This window comes from Micromys minutus (assembly GCF_963924665.1).
Source record: "Micromys minutus genome assembly, chromosome: 23".
Classification (NCBI taxonomy): Eukaryota; Metazoa; Chordata; class Mammalia; order Rodentia; family Muridae; genus Micromys; species Micromys minutus.
Genome location: NC_137958.1, coordinates 16,032,968 through 16,053,957, shown reverse-complemented (window position 1 = coordinate 16,053,957; position 20,990 = coordinate 16,032,968). Strand labels below are relative to the sequence as shown.

General features: G+C 41.1%; 1 protein-coding gene across 1 annotated transcript in view; it reads right to left on the bottom strand.

Moving 5' to 3' along the window:
- Positions 1-856: 856 nt before the first annotated feature.
- GNAI1 (G protein subunit alpha i1) overlaps positions 857-20,990 on the bottom strand; it is a 73,126-nt gene continuing 52,992 nt past the window's right edge. Inside the window, exons 4-8 of the mRNA XM_080936222.1 lie at positions 20,087-20,244; positions 18,191-18,319; positions 9,331-9,460; positions 7,733-7,886; positions 857-2,905 (exon numbers count right to left, since the gene is read on the bottom strand). Coding sequence (XP_080792348.1) covers positions 2,715-2,905; positions 7,733-7,886; positions 9,331-9,460; positions 18,191-18,319; positions 20,087-20,244 — 762 coding nt within the window. The 3' untranslated portion in view covers positions 857-2,714. The remainder of the gene's footprint in view (positions 2,906-7,732; positions 7,887-9,330; positions 9,461-18,190; positions 18,320-20,086; positions 20,245-20,990) is intronic.

The following is a 20,990-nucleotide window of genomic DNA, read 5'->3' as shown; positions in this document are numbered from 1 at the left end:
ATGAAGCACCCTTTTTGTATATGCCCAAGAGGGTTATAGTTGAATCTTAAGATAGGTGGATTTACATCTGAGCAGAACTTTACAGCCTATCCATGTGACAATCACCGGAAGTCTGGTCCAAGCACAGGGTACTATTTGCATGTAGAATAAAAGTCAGAAATTACTATAATGAGCTCACACAGAGAGAAACAGTTTGACTGGGAGGCTTTAAATAATACTCAATTTTATTGGCAACTCAGAGCCAGTGTCAGTTAAAACAGAGGGTGATGTAGTCCAGATTCTATTTTAAGCAAGCCAATCTAGTTTACACTGGGTAGACTGAATTTTATTAACAAGCCATTTTGGAAGGGGGAGCTCAATAAAGACCCAAAAACATCAAACAAACAAACAAACAAACAAAAAGGCTTATCTTAATTTATGGATTTGGAGTTTCTAGTCTGATCAATGGCTCCACTGTTTTAGCTCTGTGGCAAGGCATCAATCATGCTGGAAGCAAAAGGGTACAAACGAATCTACTCAACTGCCTCAACCAAGCATGAAAGAAAGCAAGAAGAGGTAGACCACCATAAGCCTCTTCTAATACGTATCTTTTCGCCCTAGGACCTCAATTCTCTATGGGCAGAGTGAGCTGGGGGCTGAATTTCCATAGGAGGTTGACAGGGAGGCAATTTAAATTCTGGCATCAAACTCTACAAGAACACTTAGAGCAAACTCAAGCTTCTCAGACAGGCAAAGCTAAAATGAGAGAGGATGGGAAATAAACAAGAGAGCTTTTACATACTACACCGATATTCTAATGCAAAATGAGTTCAGTCAACAGGTTGGTAAAATTTTAAAAATTTGAATTTATTGGGGGTGTATCAGTAGCACAGTTACACAGAGTAGATTTCAGGGATTCACCAATGATGGTCACCAATGTGTGCTTCGTTGTGGCTTTTAAACTCTTATTTTTCAGCATTCAAATTCATCCAGAATACACTTGAATGTCATACACAGCTTCACAATGTGGATCTGACAGGTCTTCCATTAGTAAATGAATGGAAATGAATCTTTCATGAAAGGCACATAAAATAATATACACTGACACTGAAGGAATATTGATAACTTTTGAATTTCTTTACACCACAGAGAAGAAAACAAATCGGACCAAAGTAAACAGATGTAAATGTAGTTTACAGTTCTCCATACACTAACATATGCACAAACTTCAATGGGGAGATGCTAAGGAACCGGCTACACCTAACTCAAGTGAGGAACTACGCACCAGCAAAGCTAATGGAAAGACTTAGTGTGGTAGGATGAGTTAAAAGGGGGAAGGAGCTGGGGAAAGCTATTTAGCTTGCTGAAACAAGGGCACGTACACATTGTAAATGATTGTTTAAAAATGGCACTAACAAAGTTCAGTATGTAGCTGTTAGGTCACACCTATTTAAGCCCACATACACTCACTGATCTTGTTAAATACTATTATTCAATTTCTAAGTATAACTGTTCACTTAGTGTCAGAAATCATACTATAGCTTTAAAAGAATATAAATTCTAGCAAGTGAAAGGAATTTAAATACCCAATGCAAAATAAGTCATTTTTGACATAAATTGATGAACTTGAAACTAGTTCATATGAATTAAAAGCTTGTATAATATTAGCAATATTATATTTTCTGGTATTCTCCCAGACAAGGAAGTATCATGTTTGCTTAAATAGAAGGGCTTTGTCAAAAAATACATAAATCAATGTCTCAAAACTTACATAAATACTAAAAAGTTTTTACCCACAAAAATGCTTTCATCACTCACCTAAACTTCATTATAAATAAAACAGTGATTATTTTGTATAAAATTAATTTGGCATCATTCCAAGGCAATGCAGAAATGCCATCCAGTTACTAAGACCAAATTCAAATGAAGTACTGGATCTAAAGGAGAAGGGTTTTTAAGTCTAAGATCCTATGTCCTCAAAAATCTGGAACTTTATAGTTTCTTAAAACAAATCTAATGTAGAATCAGAACACCATGCACTCTGTAAATAAATTCTAATTTACTCAATGCTTTAATAATTGATTCAAAGGCAGGTGCACCCAACCTCTCTAAGTACATCCTCATGAAACACAAAAAGTTGAGAGGACAAACCATGTTATTAAAATAGTCTGTGCAATGTTTGTACAAATAACATTTTATGAATACAAGTAAACATAGAATCAGGGTAAGGGCAGTGACATTTTCTAATATTATTTATGGTACCTAAGATTTAGGGACATGAACATAAATAAAGCTGATTAAAACTGCCAAACAGAGAACCAATCTGTCATTCCAAACAAGGTACTTAATATTTATGTTGTTCCAAAGCCATCACATTAGAATCATAAGTCGCCACTCTTATAACCTAAACATAATGTGGGAAATCAAAAGTTATAAATACATCTTACATTTGCATATTTACACTTACACAGAAATCATCAGCACACTAGAGCCCAGCTTCAACATCACACCTCCCTCCCACAATCCGGGACCATCTTTCACCTTCAAGAAAGGTCCTTCTGTTACGTTCAGAGAAAGACACAATACAGAACAACTTTGGTCAGAACTCTGGTCAGGTCCAGGATGCATTTGCTGTACACTACATTCTGTGTTGCTGGGAGACTCTAGTCTAGAGAGATCCATATATAAGTACTCATCTGGTTTGGAAATGCATTTTTTACTACCCACTGCAGACCTTAGAAGAGACCACAGTCTTTTAGGTTATTCTTTATAATGACGTCTGTTACAGCATCGAACACGAACTGCACATTCTTTGTATCTGTGGCGCATGTGAAGTGGGTGTAAATTTCCTTTGTGTCCTTCCTTTTATTGAGGTCTTCAAACTGACACTGAATATATGCAGCTGCCTCTTCATAGGTGTTTGAGCCTGAGGTGGAACAAAGGAAAGATGTTTTCACGAATTTAAACTTGTCTAGGGTTAAGCAAAAGACCCTTCAAAATTCAGGTCAGTTTTCTGCATAGAAAAGAGAGGAACTCCATGACCAACTTCTCCCTTCTAGAGCAAAATGTTCTTTTCCTTTCCAAATGAAAAACACAATCCATAAACTAATCTTAAGGAGCCAACTTTAAACTTAAAGACTCTATTGCACGGCAGTCTGTTTGCTCTGTTTCTGTTTAAATCTCCAAGAGTCAGACTCTTTTCCTATTTACCACCCTCTCTCTTCTACATCCCTGAGCTGGAGAATTCAAGCCACCTAAACCTAAGGTTGGCTCACTATTATTGTGCTAACCTACAGGGCAAATCAATAATGCCTGCAAATGCTGTCCTCTCCCCCTTCATATGTACTCATTAATTATCCTTTAATGATCATCTTTTGTTCATATCTGGAATATGACTAAGGGCCATAAAGTTATCAAAAAGAAAAATGGGGGGGGGGGTTCCTCCTGTTTATTTGAGAACCTAGAGACTGGCTCTGAGTAAGAGCAATTCAGAAATGGGTTGGCAGAACCTAAGGATAAGTACATGCGCACTCTGACCCAGATACCCAGTGCTTAGGTGCAGGCTTGAGAACTGTGCTTCAGTCAAAGGGTCACAAAGAATCCTAGCAGAGAGAGTATGGCCTTCTACGTTGGGAAATGTCATAAAAGTTTATGCGCCATCACTAACATGTGAAATCTGGGAGAAGCACTAGTTGCTGTTCAGAAATAAGAACTTTGAATCCTCTGCTGGACCCAAGGAGCTAAACATAAACATGTACATATCATATGTGACCCAGCTGTTGCTTAGCAACAATCAAAGGAAAATAGGCCGCTCGAATGACTTTTGTGGGGAGAAGGGAAAGAGAAGAATTAGTTGAGCATGCAAGGGGGTGTAAGAAATTCTGGGGTGCTGGAAAAGTTCAGTTTCTGGAATCAGGAGGTACATAACAACTTTGTACTGTTTGAGTGTTCATTTCCCCTCCCATTTCTTTTTATAAACTATTTTTTGAGATTATAACAGAATCACTTCATTTGTTTTTCATTCCCTTCCCTGCCTCTGAACACCTATCAATAGATCCCTTCTTTCTCTCTTTCAAATTCCTGGCCTTTTTCATTAACTGCTGTTACATGTACGTATAGGTACATAGATACGAACCTGTTCAGTCTGTTTACAGTTGTTGATGTGTGTATTCTCTGGGCTGGCCAGGGTACTGGATAGCCAATTGCTATGCTCTTCTGTGAGAAGTTTCTGCTCTCACATCCCTGACTTGCCTGTAGTTCTTTGTGTAGGGTTGAGGCCTCTTGGGTTTTCCCTCACCCACTGTGGCATGTCTATTGCTGTTGTCCTTCTTTGGCTCATGCCTGGGCAGTCATGTTGGTGAGACTCTGTGTATTTAGCTTCCCACATGATTAGGAGACACAGTCTCACACTGAATTCTAATCTTCTGGCTCTTACAGTTCTGCCCCCTCTTCCACATCATCCTCTGACCCTTAGTCATAGGAGCTAATTCATAGATGCATCATTTGCATCAGGACCCCACAGCTCTATATTGAATTGTTTGTGGTTTGTTAAACGTGTCTCACACTAGAGCTAACTAACTAACTATATATATGTATGTGTGTGTGTGTGTATGCACTTGATGTTGTTAGAAAATATGATAAGGCATGTAACAGAACAAAATCTGTTAAACACCTCTTCTGTAATAGCACAAATTACTAGTGTGCCTTCCAGGATTCTCTGTGCTCTCTGCTTTTGCTCTGATGCACAAGTGTTATAGTGCTCTCTTCCACAACGGTTTTTTCCCATGACAACTCAGTATGCAAAGTGCCACTGTGTTCTGCAGCATGCTTCTCTGCTGTCTACCACCACCCAGGATGTCCAATCTTTCCACATCCAATCAAAATGGCACTCTACAGAATGTGCCCTAACTGACTAACCACATCCAGACAGGTTCTGTACCACCTAAACTCCTGCAGACAATACAAACATGACTTCAGTTTTGTTTCACATTTTGCTGGATCTCAATTCTTTTTCAGTGTTACGCGTCACATCCTGAAACAGAATGTAATGACTCTATCCTGCCAACCCCATCCACTGGTTTCACACCCTGCTTAAAAATGCCATGCAATGCATGGCAAATGCCACATGACAAGGCCCAGAGAGAAGCTGTGCTTAGTGTACAGGACAGCATAATAGAACCACAGTCCCTGAGCAAGTTTCTACTTTCATCATTTTATGTAATAATAACTTTTAAATATCAAATCATGCGGTGCTCTAAAATTTGTATGCAATGAACAGTGTCTTGTTGGGTTAAGAAAACAATTAAAATGTAATGCCTAATTTAATTATAAAGGTGTTTGGGTGAAGTACACAGCTCGAATGCAAAACACATTATGGGTAGCTAAATTACTGCACCCTAGGGGCTACCAAATACATGAATAAACTCCTGGACAGATTCTTTGATCTGATTTTTCAGTCTGAACAAGGACTGTGTGTGTGTGTGTGTGTGTGTGTTTGTGTGTGTGTGTGTGTGTCTGTGTGTGTGTGTGTCTGTGTTTCAGTGTGTAGGCACTGGGGGAGTCGGTATTATCTCCCATGTGAACTTTCCTGAATGAATATATGATAGGTAAGGAAACTTAAAAACTGGGAACTTTATGAGGCAGTCAAAGGAGAAGGATGCTGCAGTGAGAAAGCCCATGTTCAAGGAGCAAGGGGCTACAGAAAGATGTCCTGGGACTGACAAACCTATTGAACACAGCCAATATGACCATGAAAGACTGGATAAGGACCCAGGTGAAACGGCAACTTACAATAAAGACGGAAGAGGTGCTTTGCACATCCGAAGGCAGACAGAGGCAGGGCACACCCAAGCAGGTGAGGATTACACAGGTTCATCCATAAAATGTTATACTCGAAAGAACCAAGAGCTTATGCCAATGTTGTTATTTTTCCTACAGGATTGCAAGCCCCTTCAGCTCCTTCAGTCCTTCCCCTAACTGCTCCATTGGGGTCCCCCTGATCAATCTGATGGTTAGCTGCAAGCATCCACCATCTGTACTGGTAGGGCTCTGGCTGAGCCTCTCAGAAGGCATCCATATCAGGCTCCTATCAGCAAGCATTTCTTGGCACCAGCAAGTGTCTGTAGACAGGATAGATCCCAATGTGGGAAAGTCTCTAGATGGTCTTTCCTTCAGTTGGAGGCTTGATGCCCCCAGCATAGGAGAATGCTAGGGTGGTTGGGGGCAGGGGGTAGTGGGTAGGTGGGAGGGAGCACCCTCGTGGAGGCATTGGGAATAGAGGTGAGACAGAGGGTTTTCAGAGATGAAACCGGGAAGAGGGAAGATAACATTTGAAATGTAAAAAAACAAAAGAACCAATAAATTTTTTTAAAGAGCTCATGGTAATGCAAGAAGCAAGAAACTAATTTTCTTAGAGCAAGTGGTGCAGATTTGAAATTATAATCTTAGCACTTAGGATATCAAATGATTATGTAATAGTCTTGTGTTTATCAAGGAACAAGTCCTTTCTGCTTGCAGTTTCCCCGGTGCATGTCTGGGTCCAGATGGACCCTACGTCTACACTAAACTCTTGTTCTCAACTATCTGAGCAGGGCTATCTAAGAACCAATACCAATGGGCTGCTCAGCACCAGCTCAGGAACAGCACTCACTCAATGCCCACCAAAAACCAGGTCTTAGTGCAGCATTGACTCACATTTTATTTACATTTTGAGAAATTCTGGAGAATATTTTGCTTTTCAAAGAGACTGAGATAAGGTTAAAACTATTTAGATTTCATATTTAGAGTTCATACAAACCAGTGGAAGGCTTATATTTTAAAGGGACAGGATGTGTGTGTGTGTGTGTGTGTGTGTGTGTGTGTGTGTGTGTGTGTGTGTAAACCAACTTACTTTGCTTGTATATCAGAACTGAAAGGGTGTGAGTGGGCAGATAGCTCGGGTCATGGTATTCACTTTCTGTCCTGGAAACAGGTTCTCATACACCCCATCTGTCTTGGACTTGCTATATAGCCCACGATGGCCTTGAGGTATTAATTTTTCTACTCATCCCTCCAAATCTGGGGCTGACAGATGTGAACCCCAGACTCGCTTTCAATTGGGATGTGCTCCAAGGAACTAAAACAAATTAAAACCAAGGTTTTCGCCCAGCTCCTAATTTTACAGATGAGGCACTGGAACACAGATAAAGTATCTGCTTTTTCATTGGAGTTCACAGACCTAAGTAAATGCTAAGCCTTTACTCACAGAGGCACATTGTCTGAGAGTCTCGTCAAGGCCTGGATTTCCTACAGGTTCCCCTGACACCGTGGAGGCAGTGGCCGCCTCCCTGGCTCTTCTTCCCTTGTCTCCTTACGGCAGGACTCATGTTCCATCTTAGAAGCAGGGGGACGGCCATTGTGTGTCATGTGCTTATGAGCAATGCATGTGTTTGAGAGACGAGAGGGAGCAGAGACGGATGTTATCTACCTTGTTTATCCAGTCTGTGATCTGGTTACCGCATGTACAGGTCAGTTCTTCAATTCACAGAGACATGGAGACATCTCTAGAAATTAGCTATTAGCCTTTCCACCAAGTGAACAAGGGAGTTTTCAGAAAACTCATCCACACCTTAAGGAACTACCTGTGCTCAAATGCAGGTTGAAATATATTCCACCCTCCAGGGAAAGAATGCGTTTGCCAATATATTCAAGGCAACACCCCAAAATCTTGCCTTTGGGGGAATTGCACTGAGAAACACACACTTTGCTAGGTTACCTGCATATTCCGGATAGCATATCGTGAGGGGACTCTTTTTGATTTTTTCTTCAAAGAGGTCCTTCTTGTTTAGGAAAAGGATGATGGACGTATCTGTAAACCACTTGTTGTTACATATGCTATCGAACAGCTTCATGCTCTCATGCATCCGATTCTGAAACAGAAAATACAGCCGTCTTCATGAAGAGTAAAGTTTCTGAGGATCGGTTTTAAAAAGAACAAATGTGTCAACTGCCAGGTCCTTTCATCTGAGAAGCGCATAACACTCTGAAGGGTGTCCCGGTTGGTGTCTCAAGTCCAATTTTCTCCCTTAACCTGTTCTGTCTGAGTCACTTTGGCTTATTTCAAACTGATGCAGAAAAAGCCTCAAAGGTTTATTCCCTGTCGTGGAAGTGAGGCTGGCCCTGGGTGAAAGCAATTACCTCCTGATGAAAAACGAATCCCTTCCCTCTCCCCTAGCAACAACAATTTTCTAGGTGCCAGTGGGAGACACTGCACCACCAGGCCTGTGACAATGATCAACCAGACCACAGTTTGACTCAGACACTGGGAAGATGCATGCTTAATGTTTCCTTCCCCACCTCCCCACTTCTCAGTATCAATAATAGTCGAGAGTACTGATACCCTGTTCTAGTAAGGCTGTAACGAATGAATTCCTCCCTACTTCCTCCTGGCCTTCTAATTAGATCTCTCAGATGATAGGAGGCCATATCCGGTGGTTGAGGCTTCTATCTAGTGAGATCTCTGTTCTGGAGATAATAATTCCAGAAGCATACATTTTTATCAGTTCTGGACAAGCACAATATAGATGTTAAATGGGCTCCTTGTTTCAACACCATTCAGCCACCACTGGCCCAGTGCCTGCTGTGTTACGCCTAATGCCCAAGAGCTTCCCACTATAGGATGTCAAGTCAAGGGACATGCACATAGGAACACCTCGAGGAAATGTCACTGTTGCACAGGTCACCTAAGCTTTGCTTAGAGGTAGGTAAAGGCTTTACGGGTAATGTATTAAACAGAGAGAGCTGCAATCCAAGCAGGTCAACACTGTGGCTATCAGAGAAGGAGACTTCAGCTCATTGTTACCCTTTTAGGCTTTGCGCTCAATGAGGACACTGACATGTTTTCCAGTGAGGCAAAGAAAGACATGTGCACCCTGTGCTCCATTTTCCCACCTGACTGACAACTCTACGGACTTGATTTAGAAAAACCCGGAACCTGCCCGACATTTTCATACGAGTCTAAGTGCCAGAGTTTTCAAAGTAATTAAAAAATATTTCCCCAGAGCAATGGTACATTTATTGGACGTTATTGGAAAATGTTTTTTTTTCTATAAATAGAGAAGTATAGCATATAAAGAAGATTGTCTTTATACTGTCTGTCAGAGTAACTTGTGGGGAAATAGGAGCCTTGGAGCAGAGGCTGGAAATCCCCAGGTATCTGGGTGGAGAAGCAGCCCCAGTGCCTTGTAAGCATCTGTATCTTTCGTGCGCAGCAGAGAGGCTGAAGCAGAGAAGCTGAACTTTCAGACATTGAGTCCTGAGCAGGGACTTTTCAGTGCTCTTGTCCTTTCACACTGCACCCTTCCATCTACTTGCCATTTCTTCATCTTCAGCAAGAACCAGGTCATAGTCACTCAGGGCCACACAGAAGATGATGGCAGTCACTCCTTCAAAGCAGTGAATCCACTTCTTCCGCTCTGACCTCTGACCTCCCACGTCAAACATTCTGTAAGAGGAAAATTTGTGACTTGAAACCACACTAAATGTTCAAAAGCTCAGAGTTCTGTAATGCCAGAAAAAAATAATGTTCCACATAACTTGGGGACTGTGGGATGGGAAGAAAGGAGAAAAGGGACATAGTGGGAGGAAAATAATGTACCAATTCATTTTCTCAAAGGGGAAAATGTTTATAAACCATTTTATTACACATTTGATTATAAGAGAAACTATGAAGCAAAATCAAAACTACTCTCAACATACAACACATATGGGTTCCTGAGGAGGCCCAGATAATGCCTAGCAGCCTCAGTTCAATGCCTGGATCCTCTCCACAAACACTGTGTGGAATGTGTATATTTGTGATTCCCTGTACACTCACACACACACACACACACATACACACACACACGCACAAATGATGATAATAAATGAAAAGTTAAGTTTTTAAAAGCGCAGACATCCATTAACAAACATATGAAAACATTTGAAACATCAAAGCAACTAAGAATGAAAGGACCACACTATTGACAATACTGACAGTCCCACGAAGCAGTGGAGGAAGCCAGAGATCAAAGGGGCACACTCAACTCGCCCCGTCCAAGGCATTACAACCAGACAACAGGGCTCCCCTATTCCAACTAAGAAGTGAGTTCTGTTAAAGCAGAAAGCAAACTGCTCGTGGAAAGGAAAAGCAATTCCAGGTAAGAAAATGGTTCTGGCAGAAAGTAATTTAGAAAGGGGCCAAAAGGTCTGTGCCGATTACAGAATGAAATGGATGAGGGGGTAAGGATGGGCTTGAAATTTAGAATAAAATTTCTCAATTTTTATATAAGTTCTATTATGGAGAATTGGAGGCTAGTGTACAAGGTTCTGACACAATCAAACAACATAATGCCAATGACCTTTTCTTCTTGTTCCTGGCAAGAGTTTATAAAGTTAGCAAAAGTTGAAATTTGCATAGACTACATTATACAGCCTAGAAATAACCACTTATGTAATGGCAGCACTCTGTAAACGGGCACATTTTTAAAGGCCCCATTTATCTTGATGGTGCACTAATTAAAACCATTCCTATTTAATTCCCCAAGGAGCAGTAGTGGCCTACAAAGCAAATCTGAATTTGTCCACTAAGACTGCTCCTTTTGTCAGCATGGTTGAGCTGGATGCTGTTCACTTAAGGATGCTATAACGAAATGATCCGACCACAGCATAAATCAGAGTGGAGAGGCTGGAAAGAGAAGAGAAAGCACAGCGGTTGAGAGGTCAAACAAGAGCAAAGGGAAAATCAATTTAATTAGATCAACATTTCTTACATTGCCTAGGAATACAATTTATCACCAGTTTTAGAGGAGCTTTAAGAAAGCTCCATCACCCAGCCGGTACCTCTCATCCACTCGTCCCAACGGCCCAGTCCTTCCCATTTGCTACCTTCTCTGTGCTGGTTTGCCAGCTAAGTTATTTAACTACTTCTCAGTGCTCCTCTGTTCGGGATGGAGTCGATGCCTACAGCAGGCTCATTTGAAGTAAGGAAGACTTGTGTCTGAATGGTGTCCACAGGCCTCCTCGAATCTACCAGGAGCTGGACCAAAACTAGATTTTCTTAGACAAAAGGGGAAAATACGCTTAGCATAGCTTTTAGTTAAGCCTCACAACCTTCTCTGTAGATTCAGGTCTGCCAGCCTAGGCAGCCATGTCTTCAAACACACATTCTCTATTCTCTGGAAATGATGGAGTAGCCCGGAAGGCAGAGTCAAAGAAGGGAGCTTCAGTAACTGAACAATGAGTAACATCCTGAGTAAGACTGAAGCACTTCCCATAAAAAAAGCAACCAGATTACCTTGAGATGCAGACAACTAGGCTCATTCTATTTCAAATTTAAGCAAAAATAAAAACCCTGCAGTCTCTTCAGTCTTAGAGTATGCTCTTGCTGTGTGAAGAACAGAACATGAACAGGAAGTTGGTGAGATACACTTTTAATGAGTTCTCAGAGCAAATGGAAAATGAACTCTGCAGAGAAGGTGATGCTGTAACTGGCTGAGGTGGCTGAGCTCATCGTCTCCCATCATAGTCTGTAAGTAACAAACTCATCTGTTTATAGAAACGCATCAGCAGAAAAGTAAACCGAGGAATGGATTCTAAGCCAAAATGGAGTCCCGAGTCTCTCGCCCCATACAAGAAAGAAGAACATATGGCAGAAGAGGTGGCTCAGGTGTGAGCCAAGGTATGCTGTAAGTTGCCAGCAGTTATCAGACACTAGAGAAAAGGTCAGGAGTTTTCTTCCCCAGAGCTCTGAGAGGGAGTGTGGCCTTGCAACTGATTTCAGCTCTTTCTTCTAGAACAGGAACATGGTTGATTTCTACTTGTTCATGAACCTAGCTATTTTCAATTTGTTACCGCAGCCCTAGGAAGGGAAAACATTCTTGGGCAATGAATACATTTTAGCCGTAAGTTCTATCTTTTGTCACAGCAAATTACCATCTGAAAATTAAATATCTGCTCTCTAAATCTGTCTTTCTAGTTGAAGAATTAAAATGCAAAGACTATTGTCTCCTCTTTTTTATGTCTCCAACATGTGATACATAAAGAACCTCCTAAACATATCCTACTAAAAGAGTAAACTATGCCTACTAAATACTTTTCAGCACTTTCATAAATAATACCTGGGATAAGAGAGATACCCAAGAATCAATGGGGTGACTTTAGCTGGGACTCACCGAATTGGTGATATGGAATCTGAAGAGGCCACCTCCTACAGCCAGAGAGGAGTCCCAGTGGAGCCATCGAGACACTAAGCCATCCACAAAACTTTCAACCCTAAATTTATCCTGTCTACAAGAAATACAGGGACAGGGAATGGAGCAGAGACTGAGGGAATAGCCAACCAATAACCAGTGCAACTTAAGATCCATCCAATGGGCAAACACCAATCCCTAGTACTATTAATGACTCTCTGCTATGCTTGCAAACAGGAGTGTGTTGTCCTCTGAGAGACTCTACCTAGCAGCTGACTCAGACAGATGCTCCCACAGCCAAAAGTGGGTGGAGCTTGGAGACTCCTATGGAAGAATAGGAGGAATTATTGTGGGACCTGAAATGGATAAGAACTCCACATGAAGGCCAACAGGGTCAACTAACCTAGACCCTTGGGGCTAAGAGACTAAACCACGAACCAAAGAACATACACAAGCTGAATTTTGACCTCCCCAGTCATATGTAACAGATGTGTAGCTTGGCCTTCATATGGGTCCCAAACAACTGAAATATAGGCTTTCCCAAATGCTGCTGCCTGTTCCCGGGATAGGTTCTACTTGCTTGGCTGCTTTTTCTGGCCTCAATGGGAGAGGAAGTGCATAAGCTTTCAGAGACTTGAAATATGAAAGTGCAGGGGGATATTCAGGGAGATATCCCATACACTCGGAGGAGAAGGAGAGGGGGGAAACAGGAGGATTGTGTGAGGGAGTGGTCAAGAGGGGGGCAGTGACTGGGATGTAAAGAAAATAAATACAAAAAATAAAATTAAAGACAAAAATAGAAATAGACTAACTTTATTATGTTTAAGATTTGGGGTTTCCTTCTAGATTAGGAGAATGTTGAAGCCAAAGAAATTTCATTCTAATGTGATAGTTGGGCACTTTGAGTTTAGAAGAAATGTCCTCCATATTTAACTTATGAACTATAGATGAATGATGGTCCTTCATGGATTGTTCATAAACTGGAACATGGAGACCAGTGGTTCTCAAGTTGTTTAAATCAAAAACAACCAAGAGATGCTGAAGTCACTGGTCTGGAACTGTCTGTTGAGAAGCTACCTATAAGCTAATGAGCAGCAACAGTAGAGACCAGACTGTTTAAAGAGCTAAGTGAAGATAGTAACCAAAGTAACTAGTTTTCCTAGTTAAAAAGTAACTACTATTTTCATGTTCCATTAAGGCGTATAAATCAGAGAGTATTCAGAAATGTCATAATTATTTACTCAGAAGACTTGAAATTCTTTAAAATATTGTTTCTCAAATTCTGAGTATCTATTTAAACAACAAAAATTCACCACATAATAGGTTCTCCTTCATATGAAAAGGTTGCAAATTTGTATCAACTAGAGACAACCTGAATTTCTTAGGTATTTTTGGAAGTTGAAGGGAATGTTGGTTTTTGTGAAATACAGTAACTTAACCTTTGAAGTCTTCTAGTACCAATGTGTCCTGGCCTGACTAGTGCAAAATTAGCTAACTGTATATGGATACCAAGCTCATTCGTATAACACTGTGTTCCAAAACCTATTAAACATTTATATTACAGAAAAAAAGTGGAAGCTTTTCTTAACCTATGCTAATTTTATAACAGAAAGGATGCATTAAATCTTGAACTGGAATTTGCTAACCAGAGCTGCTCAATCTTTTGTCACTAGACAAAGACCCCGACCATAAAGGCCTATTCATACAAACACATTCCTAAATTGTAATGAATTCCTTCATAGTTCATTTTCTATTTGTTAATTCATTCATACAGAAATGTGAAATATATTTCACTTAGCAATTAAAAATTACGTGAAAAAAATCACAACCTGAAGCCTAGTTATTGAGCAACACAGGTAAAGGATTCTCGGGAGATTCATACTAAGTACATTCCTTCTCTCACCCATTCGGGGTGAGAAAAATCAAAAGCTAGAAACACAGATGAGCAATGGTGACTTAGCAAACTCAAATCCAGAAGAGCCTTTACCTTAAGTTTTAGACTATCTCTAAGTCATCAAATTAAAACTGAAACTAGGCGCATTCTGTGATAGGGTATCTCACTCAAGGATCTCAAACGAGAAGTAAAATATGCTTCCTGGGAAGAACATGGTAACAGCTGACTTAAGCAGATATTTGATGTTTAAAGGACAACTTTAAAAAAAAAAAAAAAAAAACTCTAGCAGGAGTATTCTGATAGTAAATGTTAGAAAGTCCACTGAACCAAATCTAACACACGTTCATATGGTCAGACTGTCTTAAGACCAAATAATACACTAATTCTTGCACTTTTCACCTGTCACACCAATGGAGTTCTATCTTCACACAACTTCTGATCAAGGGCGACATTCAAATAGTTAATCAACTGGACTGAACAGAGTTTATACAGCTACCTAATGGGGACATCTATGTCCAAATCCCTTCAGTTCTAACTGCTGTGTGCTCCAATCTTTCCATAGACTATCCTGGCTAGTAGTAAGCCACTTCCTTACCAAAACTTAAACTAAGTAAAACCCTGGATATGCTAGCATGCACCTTTAAGCCCAGAACTCAGGCTCAGGCAGGTGTATCTATAGGAGGCTAGCCTGGTCTACACAGTGAGCTGTGGCGCCCAGGGTTACATGAGACCCTGCCTCAAAAAAATAAATAAATAAAAAATAAAAGCAAAACAATCAAACCAACAAGCAAACAACTCAGTGAAACAGGTTTTAAGAAAACATGCTCTAAGATGTCTTGCAGTTAGGCAAATAGATTTGAAGTCTTCAAGTAATAGAATTTATAATTAAATATCGTTGCACAGTCTTAAGACAAATGGAGCAACAAATGAATGTTTCTAACCAGACATGGCACATAACTACCTGATAACCTACAAGTATAGGAAAAGCGGGCTACGTGGCAAAGCGACATAGAAGAAAAATTATACCTACTATGAGAAACAAGAAAAAGGAATACAAGTGAGAATCCTAATGAACTCACAACTACACCTACTATACAAAATTAGTACTGCAGACAAGCATTCTATATTTTCATTAAAAACATCAGGGGAATACAGAGGCATTTTTATCCAGTAAGACGGCTGCTCCAGCAGGGGTTCAAAGACCTTCTGGTTCTGTGATCTGGTTGTAATGCAGACATGTCCTGGATTTCAGCATGGTCTGGCTGAAACACAGACAGGGCTTCAGAACACAGTCTAATCCCAAACAGTGTCTAATTGTGGCGCAATGTGACAAATCAGAGGAAGATTTGACAGAATGAGTCGGAAATAGGGGTTGTCCAGCTATTTACATGCAGTGCGGGGAGGTACAGTGGGAAGTTGAGTCAGCTGAGTGGAGCTGAATTTGGAGCAGTTTCATTGAGTGCAGTGCAGTGGAGTTGGGTTCATTCGTGAGGTCACCCAGTTCAGTGCAGGTCAGCAGAGGCGTTGGAAGCCAGAGAATGAGAAGGAGCAGGGAGATTAGAACAAAGCGCCAGAGGTAGTATGAGGCCAGGCACAGTAATTCAGTGAGAAGCTGAGAGAAGCCAGATTGAACCAGTCAGCTTGGAGTGCAGTTTGAGCCAGAACAGCTGAGTTGAACCAGGCAGAGTTCAGAGAGAACTTGAGAAGGTTTTTCTGCAGTAAGCAGGTAAGAGGGCAATGACATCTGACAAATGAAAGTCAGATTTACAGTGAAACAGTTGCTTTTTGGAGGGGAAAGAGATGGTGGGGAATTCGAATTGAACTGACGTTCTTTGGAAAGCTGAAGTATGGGCATCGCTAAGTCAGTGACAATGACATCAGATGGTGTGCTGCACTTAAGACACACACATACTCACATGGGCATACATTCAAGCACACACACACACACACACACACACACACACAAACACACACACACACACAAACACACACACACACACACACACACACACACACACACACACACACACACACACACGGAAGCAGGCTGAGATGGGGCTGTAGACATGTAACTATGCCCTTAGCTTGGAGAACTGAGCCTTCTTTAGGAAGTAAACAAATCTCAATGAGTCTCTTTAATTAAATGGCTTTTAGAAATTCTGTTTCACGCATCCCTCCAGAGGCTCACAGTGAGCTGCAGTACTCTGACCCATGATTCATAGTGAAGCTTCCTTTGGAATATTTGGAACCACGCATTTTTACAAGAAAGATAAAGTAACTCTGGTGACGGCATGAGCCAGTCCATTTCCTGCCAGTGGAGACAAGTGACTCTAAAGGTAAGTCAGCAGCTGCTGAGAGCTTTGACTTTCTTCCCTTTTTGTCCTTCAGTGTTTCAGATACCGAGGTGATGGCAAAGAAGAAAAGATAAGGGAATGTATTTTATGGCACATGGAGCTTAAATTTCTACAAACCATGAATAAGGCACTAAAGGTAGCCTGCAAAAGAATATGTGTCATGAGTAGATTAATCTCTTACAGAAGATAAAAACAATCAAACAAACAGACGAAACAACAAAACAAAGCAAAACCTCGAGATCTTAGTAAAACATGGGATGTGGATCCCAATGCAACTCTCTTAAGGGAAGACACATATCATCGATTTCTTTTTTTTAATCTAACTTCTATACTGCAAGTGGAGTCTGCACACCCAGAGTCACTGGATCTGTGATGTCTTGAAGTGGTAGACTGCTCCTGTCTGGACTGTAAGCACCAGTACAGCCACGGTGCTCCCTAAACTACACTGGCAGTGCTCTCCCACACACTGGCTAGAAACAACAGAAGAAAGCCCTCAACCGCTGAACCAAGAAAAATGATACAAACCTGTTTACTCTATCTTTGGGGTTATTAATTAGCTGATATTTACATGGTCTAGGGAACATGGTATTTAACAGTCTGAGTAATCTACCGCCAGGTTTGTGTGATAAAGGGACCCGGCAAACTGTCTAAAGGCTTTAAAAATCAGGATCCTTTCTTCTGGACACAGAATGAACACTCAGGGGATGTGTCATTTCAAGTGAAACTGAATCATATGATATAGTTTTTTTTTGTTGTTGTTTTTTTTTTTTTTGTTTTTGAAAAACAATTTCCTGCACTTCCTGTACAGAGCTTCAAAACATGAAAACACAGTCTGAACGAGATAACAGTGATGATTTTAAATAAGTATATATAGTCTTTAATACCATGAAATCCCCACCATGGTCTTGGATTTCTATAAAAACACATGCACTTTTGTCTCAGGAAAAGAAACAAACAAAAAAAAACCTGAAACATTCTCTGGTCAAGTTGTTTTCCTTAGGAATACGTCTCTCCACGACATACACAGCCTCCTGTTTTGGGATTCTACCGCCATTACCGGAATGTGAGCAAGGTGGGCAGGACGGTGAACACACGCGCAGCAGATCTGACTGAGGACACTCCTCAGCCAGTGCAAGAATGGGAGCAAAGAAACGGTCCTGCAGCCAATCATGATCTGTAAACTGGATGGAAGGAACCTTCAAGGAGGCTTTAGGGCTGGATGATTTAGCAAAATAAACTCGGACTTGCCTGCCAAGTTAATCCTTGTCTTTCTCATTCATCTTTTTTGAAAAGTATTATTCATTCGAAAAGAAATGCAGTTCTCTGAATGTCTACATGATGAGTTCCTGCCCTCCCCTGATATGGGCTCTTTCCAAGTGAGGACTTGGCAGGAGCATCACCCAAATCCTTCTATTCCTAAGGGTTCCTCACCCAGCATGCTCACAATTGGCACACCTGAAGTCAACACTGCCCAGCCCCAGACTGCCAGTGTCACTTTGATAGATGACATCTCATACAAAAATTCAAAGGCACCTTCTCTAAACACATTTTTATAAGTAAGCATATATTCTAAAAGTAAGGCTCCCCATTTAACCTAAAGATGGACAGCAATGCCTCCATCACACACACACCTATATATTACAGAAGTTCCGTAACTGTGAAAATAACGTCAAGTTTGATGAGTCTGCGTTTTGTTTCCGGGCAGTACAGCTAATAACCAAAGAAAGGTATGAGCCATGCCTTTAGAAGTCACTCACTTAAAATGAAGATCTTTGAACGTGAAGTGGGTTTCCACGATCCCTGTCGTTTTCACTCTGGTCCTGAGGACATCCTGCTGGGTTGGGATGTAATTGGGTTGTGCTATTCTGTCCAAGTCGTTCAGATAGCTGCACACAACCAGCAAGACTTAGTGTTAATTGGAACAAGAGCCAGAGAACACTTACTTAAAACAAAAACTACCACACATCTTAATTATGCAATGTGCTAAAGTCTCCAAGGGTCTTTATAAGCATATAAAAGAAAACTGCTTTAAGCTTTCATGTCACAGAATTACTCAACACTCTTTTGTGCCTATTTAAATGACTTGTGCTTTTTTTTTTTTTTTTTTTTTTTTTTTTTTTGGGAGGGCCTTAAAATGTCTAAATTGAGAAATACTGTGAGCTCATTCCTTAAAATTCTTCCTTACACTCTGAGTTTACCTTTCCCTTCTGTTGAAGATTTCCCAGGTCTTAATTGTGAATGCAGCAGCAAGAACCGTCACCAAGGGCTGGAAGGATGCTGTTTCCTGCTAGCCTTATGTTTCACACAGGGAAACCCACACCTTCCTGCTCTTTAATTCAATAGCTCTACAAACACTGATCAGGGAGGCCCCAGAGTCTCCCAGTACAATGCAGGCTTCTGTCTGTGGCTTTACCTGTCCATCACAATGAGAGAACAAGACCCTACAGTTTAGGTACCACACACTGCAGCTTAAGACAGAAAAAGCAAGCTACACCGGATTTTTCCCTGCTGGCTAACATCCAAGTCCCAGAAACACAGCCTCCTGGGAGAAAAAAGGCATCACTGGTGTTGTGAGCCCTATGAATCAAAAACCTAAGCTGCCTGGCAAGGTGCTCCCATTTTTCAGTAGAGGCACCACCGTTATGCAGGCAACCAACTGCCATTGGATTGGATTTGAGACCTGGTCCACAGTTAGAAATCCAGTCAAAAGCCTTTGTCTTGGGAAGCTGTAGGTGCCCAAGAATAGTTACTAAAGTGCTATAACACAAGTGTACCTGTTCCACGTGCATCCCAGTTCCCAGATAACAATTCAGAGGCGTACTGTTTATTAAATGATGCCTAAGCCATAATTTAGGCATGTTCCCTGACCAGCTTATAACTTAATAACCCTTTATTCTGTTGTATGTCTACCACATGGCTGTTTACCTCTCACCAGTTTGATATGTCTCAACTTCCTTCTCAGAGTCAAGGAGGCTATTCTTCCTCCTGACTATCTCCCAGAGTTCCAATCTCTCAACCAGAACACCTGCCTTCTACTTCCTGCCTTTTGCCAACAACAGGCCATCTGCTTTTTATTGACAGATAATGGTTCCACAAGGCACTTGAGATCATCCTTACCATCAAGGTCCTTTCTAAATCCATGTTCATAGTCAGAGACAGTCACTACTCTGAGCCTAAATCTGAGAAGCTTCTCTTTGCAGTGAACAGCAGTGAGCCTCATGGATGGCTAAGGTGATGAGACAAAGTGACAGTTGAGGACTCAAGTCTAAGGAAGACATTGACACCACCCTTTCTCAGGCACAGAGAGCACAGCAAGTGTCTCAGACCTATGAACACACTCGGGAGAATGCAGGGGGAATATGGGATTTTAGTGCCATTCTTTGTGGTATACTAGAGACAGAGACAGTTCCTATTCCGTACTCTTCCAATTAGTAATGACATATGCATGAGGCGTTTTTGAAAACATAGGTAATAACAGCATCGCTATCACAAACGTATGACTAAGACGGGGGAAACATTCAAATGATGTCACTCAGAATACATGAGGAGTGTAAGAATGTGCCAGAAAATTCTCCAGCACAAGTGGCCCAGAGACAGATTTGACTGGAGTGTGATCTTCGTGATAGCTGAATTCGAAACCTGTGGTTACTTACTATGCTGCAGAATCATTCAGCTGGTACTCCCGGGATCTGTTGAAGCAGGCCTGCACACCACTGTCTTTCCACAGTCTCTTTATGACACCAGCGAGTTCTGCGGTCATAAAGCCTTCTTCTGCAGCCCCAGCAAGCACGAAGAGTTGGCGAGCATCATCCTGCACATTTTACAAGACAGGAGATGGTACTGATGAAGAGATGAGCAGGAAATAAAAGGGACCGCATTGGCGCACTGTGGTTTTTATAGAAGTGCCACAACTTTTCTTTATCTAGAGCACCACTTAAAAAACTGTTCCATAAAATGTGTAAGTGTATACATATATGAGTATATACATAGATAGTCAATAAATATTGTAATTATATCGTGTGTGTGTGTGTGTGTATGCTAATAATTAGTGAGGAAGTGTTTGCTAATCCAGACATAGGGGAGGAAATCAGCACAGCTTTGGAGTAGAAAACCCATAGTGAATGTAATTTCTAAACAAAAGATGACTGTATATGAAGGTAGTGCAGCTCTACTTCAGTGATGAAGGGCTATCAGTTAGTGAACCACAAGTAATCAACCACATTCAGTCATTGTTGCCAAAGAGGAACAGAAGAGCTATGACGGGATCCATGCTGTCTCACATAACTCTACTTTTATAAATAGGAAACAGGAGGTCTGGTGGAACGAGCTTTCACTTCATGTGCACTTTATTCACAGTGAGTATTCAATATCTGGGGTGTGGTTTAGCATTACCCTAGGACCAGACACAGTTTAAGTTCTCAGATCTGAATGTGGGTAGAAATCTCCATTCGGGTAGCATAGTGGAGACGCCAGGTAGAAACAATGTAAAGCGAAAGAAACACAACCAGACCTAGGCGTCATAAGTTACTACTTGGCTCAGGTTATTTTAGCTTGAGG